General features: G+C 60.4%; 1 protein-coding gene across 2 annotated transcripts in view; it reads right to left on the bottom strand.

Annotated features, from left to right (window-relative positions):
* Positions 1-10325, bottom strand: part of ZC3H3 (zinc finger CCCH-type containing 3) — a 52279-nt gene that overhangs the window by 30038 nt on the left and 11916 nt on the right. For both annotated transcript variants that reach the window (XM_045297946.1, XM_045297972.1), the window contains exon 4: positions 6548-6683. In XM_045297946.1, coding sequence (XP_045153881.1) covers positions 6548-6683 — 136 coding nt within the window. The remainder of the gene's footprint in view (positions 1-6547; positions 6684-10325) is intronic.

The raw sequence follows: 10325 nt of genomic DNA, 5'->3' as shown, positions 1-10325 counted from the left end.
GGGGGGGGGGTGGGGGGTGTAACATGGAGGATTAAGCCCGGAGACTCAACTCCATGGTCTACTATGCCCATTTGAGCCGTGAACCACTGAGTCGGGCGGTTCAAACACACCATGTCACTTGGCTGGAGAAGGGTGAGAGAGAGGTTGCCCACACCTGTGAAAATCCAGAGCCTCAGAGACCCCGGGTGGGTGGCATGGAGTCGGCTGACAGATGGCAGGGTTTAGTTTTGGTTTTGGTTACAACTGCACACTGCCCAAGTGACCCTCTGGGGAACCATGCACACCGCAGCCCCGGTCACATGGCCAAAAGTGTCCTGACATCATCCTGTACCCAGCAGCCTGCACCCTGGAAACACAGCCCTCCATGGGGGCTCTGGGGCTCGGAGCAGTGATGACTTCCTGAGCCGGGTGTGGAGTGGTCCTGGGGTCTTGGGGGGGGGAGGGCACTGCAAGCCTGTGTGGCCCATGGACATCCAACACCCCCGCCCTTCCACCCAGACCATCCTTCACGGCATCCTCATGACTGGACACCAGTGCCCATGGGTGGGAGTGTGAGGGTGAGAGAAGGAAGGGCAGAGCCCACTAGCCCAGCATGAGACCCACCTGAAAGAAGATGAGCAGGCTTGGGGGTGGAGGGGAGAGTCACAAGCACAGCAGGCATGCACACGAGCCCCTGGGGTCAGTAGCTGGAGACAAGCACACTGCCCAGCATGTGGCGTCCTGCTCCAGGTCACCTGCAGGCTGCTCCCTGCAGCGTCCTTCATCTGCACCCTTCCCGGGCCCTGAGCCCAGGGCTCAGCCGGGCACTGCCAGGCTCCATTACCTGTGTGGCACACACCTGCCCACAGTGGCAGAGGCAGAGGACAGGTGGGCCGCTCTGCCTCAGGACACCAAGGAGGGCAACTGGGTGACCACACCCCATCTGCAACCCTCACTAGACCATGGGCCTTGGTGAGCAAGGACAGAGCACCAAGGGGCAGCCGTCCTGGTCCTGCCAGCTCTGGGGCTGACCACCAGGGTCAAGCCTGCCCGCCACTCAGGTCACTGTGTTCTTGCCACCCAGCAGGGCTGTCCCAGGGCCAAGGGCACTGACCTGCTGTGGGGGGAGACCACATACTGGGCAGTGCTGGCTCAGGGTTCTGTGTGGCTCCAGCCCCCCGGCACTGCTTAGACCTTGGCAGTGTATACTGATGCTCACACACAGGCCTCACACGTAGCACACACCCCAAGCACAACTCAAACTCAATGGCACCTAGCGGATGCCAACTCGTAGCCACCCCACAGGGCAGGATAGAAGTGCCCTGTGGGTTTCCAAGACTGGAACTGTTTCCAGGAGTAGAAAGCCTTGTCTTCTTCCCACAAAGTGGCTGGGCCTTCAGTTATCTGTCCACCACGTAACCAGTCCACCACCAGGGCTCCTCACATGTTCACACAGACACAGCAGCCCACACACGGACCTGCAGATGCTCACACAGCACACACCGCGCTCACACACCGAGCAGCACGAAGGGAGAGAGCAGAGTCCACCTCCTGACCATGTTCTGCCAGCCTGCTGTTTCACCTTGAGCAAGAGGCCACTGCTGACCCTGCCGGCCTCCAGCCCGGTCACAGAGGGGCTGGACCCACGGGCTCCTGACAAAGCCTGGCCCCTACTGGGCGAGGCTCCACAGGAAGATGAGGGCGGGCCCAGACCCAGTCGCATCTCTGGGCCCATCAGACCAGCTGGTGGCCTGGCAAAGGGTTTCTATCCTTGCCCCCTATACTATCGAGGCAAGGGACATAGCCACCCCCTAGCCAGAGCACCAGGCCAGTTAGCCTCCATAAGCAGGATCTCCAGCCTCCCAGGGCCCGGCAGGGAACTCGCCCTAAGCAGCCCGCTGTCACTGGTGCAGCACGGAGCCTAGTGCAGAGAGGCCTGCCTCAGACAAACGGAGAAATAAATAAACACTCGCGCTTTGAACCGACTTCCAAATGAAGAGCCGCCTGGCGCTGTCAGCCCGCCAGCGGCTGCCGGGCACCTCCGAGAGGGCCCACCCGGCTGCCGTCTGTTAGAGTGATGAAGGCAGAGGGATCTAAAATTGCACTCTTCCTTAATGAGCAGCCGAAGGGATCGGTAAGCATAATTTCAGAGGCCAGTAATATTTTATATAATCGCCGAGTGGTTTAAATTGAAAACCCCCAACTGAATCAATATTTACTGCGTTGAGACGAAATGAATAGTAATAAGTCACTAAGCTCCCTGTCCTGTTTCATAAAATAAAAAATTATAAAAATGAGCACGGGCACAGAGGGGCCATCACATTAACTTTCAGAGCACTCGGGGAGCCGCAGCCGACTGTTCACATAAAATAAAACTCTAAAAAACCTGCCGCAGAGACCTGGTTCAGCACCCACCGGGCAGTGTCTGGGGCCAAGCTCTCACCTGAGCTCCAGTGAGATGGGGGCACCCACACCCAGAGCCCACCCAGGCCCCAGCATGCAGGGACACAGCCCTCAGGTTGCTTGTGAAGGAGAACTCCCTTTTGGGGCTGGGGTGGTCCTCATGGGTGTCCATGGGTGGACTGCAGGAGCACTCCCTGAACTGAGAGGGAGGAGTACACAGAGCATGGGGCTTGCTGGCCGCAGGTGTCCCCAGAATCCATATGAGGGTCCTGGCTGTTGGCCCACAGGTGCGAGCCTGAGTAGAAATGAGGGCTTCTATGGTGACATTTCATGAGGCCACATGGAGTAGGCTGCCTCCTGCACCTAACCTCTCCGAGTCCCAGAAAGAGCAGCGCAGACACGTCACCTGGGGACGTGCTGCACTGAGACTGCAAGCCATGAGCTGGGTGGACACACACTGTCAGGAGAGTGTTTGCAGCACTGGGCTGGGCCACCAGCCTGGGGAGCTCCCAGCAGGGCAGGGGCCCGCTGCCACCAGGAAGGCAACAGGGTATGAGGTGTGTGCACATGTCTGCCTGTGCACTACAAGGGGCTTCTTCCGAGTCTGGAAACCCCCCTTACCTCTTATTATCTTTCCACACACTTTTAGAAGCCCTCTCTTGGGTATGAGTGGGGGGGAAAGGGTATCTATGTGTATGAGCATGTTATGTTTCTCTCTGTGAGCATGTTATGTGTATCTGCGTGCATCGATGATGTACAGGTATGCCTGTGTGAATGCACATGAGCATGCAGAGTCTTCCCTGTGGCCACACCCCAGGCTCCCCTGGAGCAGCCTGTTTGGGGGCCCATCCTGTGTGGTGCTGACAGCAGCCACGGCCCCTGCAATAAAGGAGCCAGAGCCCTCTGTGGCAGTGACGGCCCAGCTGATGAGCAGTCAGCCAGCCTGGGGGTCTTCTGCATCCAGGCCTTGCGGGGGGCCTAGGCCATGAGGATCAAAGTGAATGGCAATGATGACCCAGGAGCTCCAGGAGTTGTCCCACCCCACCCCATGCCCACTCCCACTGAAACTAAGAGTTCAGGGGAGTGTGACCCGTGTGCTGACCGAAGACTGGTCTGTGGCCTCAGTGCAGGGCCAGCTAGCCAGTAGACACGCTGCTGCAGCAGCATGGCCTGGAGGCTGGCAGCCAGTTAGGCTGCACATATGTCCCTGCACCTAGCCACTCACGACTCAGGCATACCTACCCTCAGCCCAGGCCATCCCAGCCCACCTACCGCTAGTCGCTGGGGACCCTCAGGCTGAGCCTGCCTTCCCTTTACCCACAGCTGGGTCTGCAGGGGCAGGAGAGGGGACTCCTCCCCATATCTTTGGCCACACCTGCAGGGTCGGCCCTCCACGCCTGCGTCTGTGGACACCCTCGGTGTACACCACTAGGGGCAGGGCTGGAGGAGTAGGTGCCCTGCCCATCAGCAGCTTGGCTCCTCTGTCTGTGACAGGGCATCCTCAGACCTTGGCACCAAGGCAGAGAAGCCTGAAGATCGCTGTGCAGATGCAGGAATACAGCGGGGAGGGGTGTCCGCTCCGTGAAGGGCCATTTGTCGTCAGGGCGGGGGTGGGAGGCCCATTTATCTGCTCAGCCCAGCGCTTCTGTTTATTCCGCACTTTTGCATCCGATGAATCCAGAGAGGAGAAAAGAGGCAGGCAGGTTAGGAACATAAGTCACGTCTCTGCCTCTCTCCGGATGAAGGAGCCTGCTGGAAGCCAGGAAAGGGACAGCCAACTCGCCCACCTCAGGACCACAAAAAAGGGGACCCTTGTCGCCCTCCCCAGCATGAGGGACAAGGCCAATGCAGGGAGTTCAGTGAGGGAAGCCCTTGAGGAGGGATCTTGGCAGGCACCTGTGGCCTTGCTCCTGCCACGTGCTGAAGCCCAGCGGGACACAGGCTTGGGCACAGCCTGGGCAGGTGCCCTCAGCCAACGGGCACCAACTCAGTCTCAGCACGGAGCTGGACCTGGTGTCCCTCAGCTTGGCCACCAGACGAGGGAGAGAGGCACAAGTGATGTCACTGGGCCATTCCACCACACACACACAACCACAATCAGAGCTCCCAGCTGCCCATGTGACTGGCCAGGGCAGCAGCTCGAGGACTCACCCCAATGGGTGCCCCTGACCCTGAGAAAGTCTCCAGTGTCCATGTCCCCAACAGAGACCAGCATGTCCCTCCCCTTGCCATGTCCCAGAAAGGGTGCGGGTCCCTGCAAGTATGATGGCCCAGCTTCTCTATAGGTACCTACACACCAGCCTGCTGAGAGGGGGATGCCGCGCATGTTTGGGGGGGAAGCTGAAAGCCGCTTGGGGTCAGACGTGGCCAAAATGGGTACCCACACCTGCTCACACTCACATGATCCTACTCCTGCTCCGGCTCATAACCACTCACATGGTCAAAGCCTTCGGCCTGGCTGGTCAGCCCCACAGCACCTGGCCACCACAAGAACACCCCATGCCCAGCCTGCCTGGGCAGCCCGGCGTCCTCTGCCCAACATACCACTGTAGTTAGGACCTGCTGACTGCTCGGACGGATGCCAATAGGGCCATGGGGAGCAGGAACCAGCCCACCCTGACCCCATGGCAGGTGGGGGGGCACCCTTTCTGCTGCCTCAGCCCTAAGACAAGTGCAAACCAACAGCAAGGCCAGGTAGGCAGATGACCACTCTGCTGAGAAGGTAGCACCTTGCAAGAAGGTGACCTTGGCAAGACTTCTCTTTCCAGGGGCCTCAGACCCTCACCCACTAAAGGGTGCTCAGGACCCCCATGCCTTCTCTTTATACCCAGGGACAGTCTCCAAGGGTCAAGGACAGAGCCTCTGAGCCCAGGAAATGTCCTCCATGCATGACACATGGGCAGGATGGGGGGCTGTCAGGAGCAGAAGACGGGTCCAGGACGCCGCCCCCCCACCCCCCACCATGTCCAAAGGAGCCACTGAGAGCCCTCAGGCTTTGGGTTTGGCATCCCATTTCTGCTGCCCACCAGCCCCACAGGCAGTCCTCAGGGAGCCTTCGCCAGCCCAACCCAACTGCCGATGGTGAGGGCAGGCCGCAAGAGGATCAATAAATCCGCCCTTGTTGCCATGATCTGGGGCTCTTATTAAGTAAATTAATTTAAGTTAATTTAGCTTGATCACAACTCCCGATCTGGGTGATTTAGTGAGGGGAAATTGCATTCGGAGAGGCCTGCTTACAGAGCGGACAGGCAGGAACGTGGCCCACTTAGTGGCAAGAATTAATATGGAAAGAGCAGGTGTAAATTTAACCTGATCGAGAGTGCAAAATTATCTTCATAAATTTGTAGAAATGGCCCCCAAGATGCTTATACATCTATTTAAAATAAAAATAATACAAAAGTGCAGTAAGGCTCATGTAAGGGAGATTCCGCTCTGGCCTTTGAGCAGTTGGTGGTGAGGCCCAGCACTGCCCACTGCCTCTGCCACAGGCCTGACCAGCCACCAACACTGTCCGTACACAGGGTATCGGGTCACCTGCCCCCTGAGGCGCAGAGGAGCAGGTCTGCCATTGCCTGTGACTGCCCCCTCAGCACAGAACCTCTGAGAGGGACCCCAGGGCTTGGGCCCACCTACCCTGTCATCTGCATGCTGGCACTCCTTCCCCTCCCCCAGGCTCGGTGAGGCTGGGCTGGCCGGGCAGCACAGGGCTCAGGCCGGTGGTGGAGCCGCACATAACCTGCAGGGCATGCTGCATGTGGACTCACAGTGAGTGTGCGTGTGTGCATATGACTGTAGTCCTGTGTGGGAATACACGTGCACACATCCTGGGTGGGAGTGTACATGCGTTTGCATCCATGTGTGGGTGTGAGTGTGCATGTGTGTGCACATGTGTAAGTACCCATGAGTGACAGGGAGCGATTGCACTCAGCACGTGGGCCTGTGTGTGCACACATGCGTGGACCTGGAGCTGGCTGGCACAGGCTGACAGTCTCTGGGATGGAAAATGCTCAACAAACAGAAACAGGAAGCAATTTCCCAGCTGACACCCAGGGGCTCAGGCAGAGTCCCTGTAGTACACAGCAGCCTGGCCCTTGAGCCCACCCCCCACCACCCCACTCCCGCAGACAGGCCACAGCTGCCAGAGGAGCTGTCCCTGTGCCCTTACCTGGGCGAGAGGCGCCGGGCACGCCAGTGGGGGGAAGACTGGGGGCTGGGCAGGGAAGCCAGGCTCCTCTTGACGATGCGGTACCGTGTCTTGATCACTTTGCTGGTGGGGGGGGTGCGCAAGGGATGCGGGCAGGCTGTAGAAAGATGGAGCCAAGGTAAGTAGGGGCACCCAGAGCCTGGGCTTAGCCAGAGGGTGGGGCCACCTGAGCCCAGGGAACTGCCATTGAAGCTTGGTCCCACCAGCCCCCACCCCCACGAGCACCCAAAGGACCTAGACTCTGGCTCCAGTCCAGAGTCTCAGGTGCCAATCCGACAGACACAGCCACCTGGGCCTTCACGGGCTGGGCCATCCCTCCAAGGCACAAGGCCCAGCAAGGGAGCAGGGAACCTGCTCTGCAAAGGGCTTTGGAGGCCTGGCCTGACCCCTTCCCTGCACCTCAGCTCTGCCTGCAGACTGATGCATATCATCAGTGCACTGAGATGCTCAGCTGCACGCTTGCTGAATGTTCCCGCAATTAGCAAGCTCCCTCCTGCCCAGACTCTGCACTGAGAGCCACGCACTCTCGAACGCTGAGGCTCCATCTAATTGCCGGGCTGCCCTAGCATGTAGCACTAACTGCCCTATAATTAACTTGTCTGCAAGGTCAGCAGCCCACCTACTAAGCAGACAGGTGGGTGGTCCCAGGGGAGGGAGGACACAGGCTGAGGTGTCCTTGGCTGGCCCCCTGCATGAGAGGCTGGAGAGGGTCTGGGGTGAGGGGCTACTGTGGCCCACTGCCCTCGCCCTGCAGTGCCCACGGACTCAGCACACCTGGAAGCTGCTCCAGCTGGCAATAATCTCAGGGCCTCGAGCAGCTGCCCTGGCTGGCCGGCAGGGGGCCCACAACTCAACCCGGGAGCCCAGAGCTGCCTGCCACAAAGCTCAGATCCTGCCAAGGGGCCTAGGGCACAGCCAGGTCCGCCTGCTGTGCAGAAGTCCACCAGGGTCAGGGCTCCATTCACCTAGGCCAGAGGGTTGCACAGCAGGCCTGGGGCCACACACAGCTAGCAGGTGTATGCAGGGCCTGCATCCCCCCCAACCCCCACCACCACCCAGCCCAGTATCCAGAAGCCCCTCAGGCCAGGGCAGGGTCACAGCACCACGGACATGCTGGCTGCAGCTGAGCAAACAATGGCTCTACACTGTCACTAAAAGCAGGGGCAGAAACTGGACCAGGAGCCTCTTTGAGTTCCAGCGTGCCCAATGGGCAGCAAAAAGGGGCTCAGGGTACAGGCACAGGTCCCATGGCCCGGCTTCCCCTACCTGGGTCACCACACCATAGCACCCACAGGCAGCCTGTGGCCTCCACTGGCCAGGGACTGGCCCCGCTGGGCCTGGCCTTCTCTGCACACGTCCCCAGGCAACTGATGCCACACAGGCCCGGCTCAGCCACATTTTCCTCACCAACTTCCTGCGTGTGACGTCACTGACGCCGAATGGCTCTGAGGCCAAGGGCACTGTCCGTCCGCAGGGCCATGCGGCCTGCACCGGAGCCACTGGGCAGCCAGTAGTGGTGGCAGCCACGCCCAGCCGAGGAGGCAGGCAGGCTCCGGCTTGGCTCCACATGGCGCTTCCCTCGGGCCCGGCTCACCCACAGGCCGGCTGCGTCTTTACGGCCTGCGAAGCCCCAAGGAGCGAGCGTTATCAGGCCTGCACACGCGGCCTCTCCCTGCCATGCGAGGTCACAGCTAATGACTAATCGATCTCATTAGCTCTCCTAATTAAAAACTTTACTACCGCCCTGGAAGACAAACTGCAGAAAAACTGCTGGCATCACACGTGCACGGGATATGAGCCCATCGGTCAGGCGGCTCGGCCCCCGCCCTGGGCCGCCTGCTGCCCTGCGCCGGGCCAGCACACTCAGCAGGGGCCGGGGCGGGCCTGGACCACAGCCATGCACCCCAGCAGCTTCCCTGCTAGCATGGGCTCCCGAGGGGCCCCCAAAGCTCGAAGGTGCAGTCCAACAGGCCAGCTGGAGCTCAGCGGCCAAGTCCTGCATAGGTCAGGGCAGTGGAGGAGGAGTTCACTGTTTATGGCCCTTGGAAGGGAACTCAGAGAGAAGAGAACGAGTTGCTGATTTCACGACTGGCTAATGAACGAATCGATGAAACCAGAATCGCTACTTTGTGCAAAGCACCGCCCGCGGCTCAGAGGCTGCTCCAGAAACTCGGCGAGTTCACTCCAGTCTGGCCACAGCGTGCTGGGTTGTGGAGGAAGCCTGGCTGCGTAGGCGGCCTGGACAGATGCCCACCACACCTCAGGCCTGCGGGGCAAGGCCTGAGAAGCCCCTGAGTCCCAGCCTCTGCAGAGTCCCTAGACAAGAGCCAGAGGCGGCAGCCCTGGGTCACGCAGGCCAGGCTGGGAAAGCTCTGTAAATCCACCAAAGGCTGACTCTGGGCATCAGCTGCAGGGCCAAGTGGGCCTGCGGAACTGTGCTGGAGGCCAGACGCGGAGTGTGCAGTGTGTCCGTCTCTGAGCCCAAGACTGGCTGGGCCTGTCAGCAGGCAGCTCCCCGCTGTGGTGTCCTGGGTGCCAACAGGTACCACAGCCGGCTGGCAGACAGAGGTGTGCTTGGCCAGGCCATATTGACTCAGGGCCACAGTCACTGACCAGGCAGACTTGGGGAAGTGAGAAGACAAGGACTGAGACCCAGAGGAGGGGTCCAAGGGCTGTCAGGAAACCTCCAGGGCCAGGGTTGCTGGCTGGCAGCTCAGGTCTCCCCCCACCCCCACCCACCCCCAGGCTGTACTCAAGCACTCTGGGGCCACCACAGCACATCCACTGCAATGCCCTCTCCCACCTTATCCTGGCACGGGCCTGCACCCCACCCCCGAGCGTCATCACTCACACTAGCCTGCGGGCCTCCCACGCCCCTGTGGGGAGGTGGGCTGCTAGAGCCCCCTCTCCTAGCCCCTCCTGGCTGGGTCCAGAGGAGCCCTGCGTCAGCCCAGCCTGCAGACCCCCCAACCCCTCAGGCAGTAGGTCAATCACAGCACAGCTGATGGGTGCCAAGGAGGATGACTGGAGCCGATGAGCCAAGCTGGCCCGCTGGCCCGAGTGGCAGCCATGGGTGACACAGTGCCGTGGCGCCCTCAGGACAGATGGGCTGCTCTGAGGAGTGGAAGGCCCCAAGCTGAGAAATGGGCTCCAGGTCGGAACACCTGCCCACTGCAGGTGGGTCCTAAGGAGCATGCGTCTAGGGAACGGAGGCAGTGAGCCCCAACACAGGTGAGCAGCAGAGTCCTGGGACGGTGGCCGAGGACATAGTCTGGGTGTCTGTCAGCAACTGGGTGTCTATGCCACTGCTCACTCCCCGCCCCTCCCCCTGCCAGGGAGAGATGGATAAGGGGGGTGGGTGACGGTGGGAGCTGCCAGGGTGCAGGCTCTAACAAGCTTCAGCGGCGTATGACTGGCATTCCCAGCTGCATTTTTATGAGACTAATAAATCACGGCACTTGCCTCTCCCTGACGGCTCCCGGCTCCCGCACTTCACAGGCAGGGAGTGGGGTGAGGGTGAGGTTGGGGGTGTCATGGATTGGCAGTGGAGCCCCAGGGGCACACCAGCCCTCCCACCAGAGGCCAGTGCCCACAGCAGCCTTTCAGAAGCCCTGTGCTGCGGCAACAAGGGCAGACAGCACAGGCAGGGGCTGTCGCACCACAGGTGGCTGAGAAGACAACATGGAGTGTGTGTGTGTGTGTGTGTGTGTGTGTGTGTGTGTGTGTGTGTGTGTGTGTG

This window comes from Echinops telfairi, unplaced genomic scaffold (genome assembly GCF_000313985.2).
Source record: "Echinops telfairi isolate 266 unplaced genomic scaffold, ASM31398v2 ScPeMD7_1;HRSCAF=3_0, whole genome shotgun sequence".
Lineage (NCBI taxonomy): Eukaryota > Metazoa > Chordata > Mammalia > Afrosoricida > Tenrecidae > Echinops > Echinops telfairi.
This window is presented reverse-complemented; position numbering and strand designations above follow the sequence as displayed.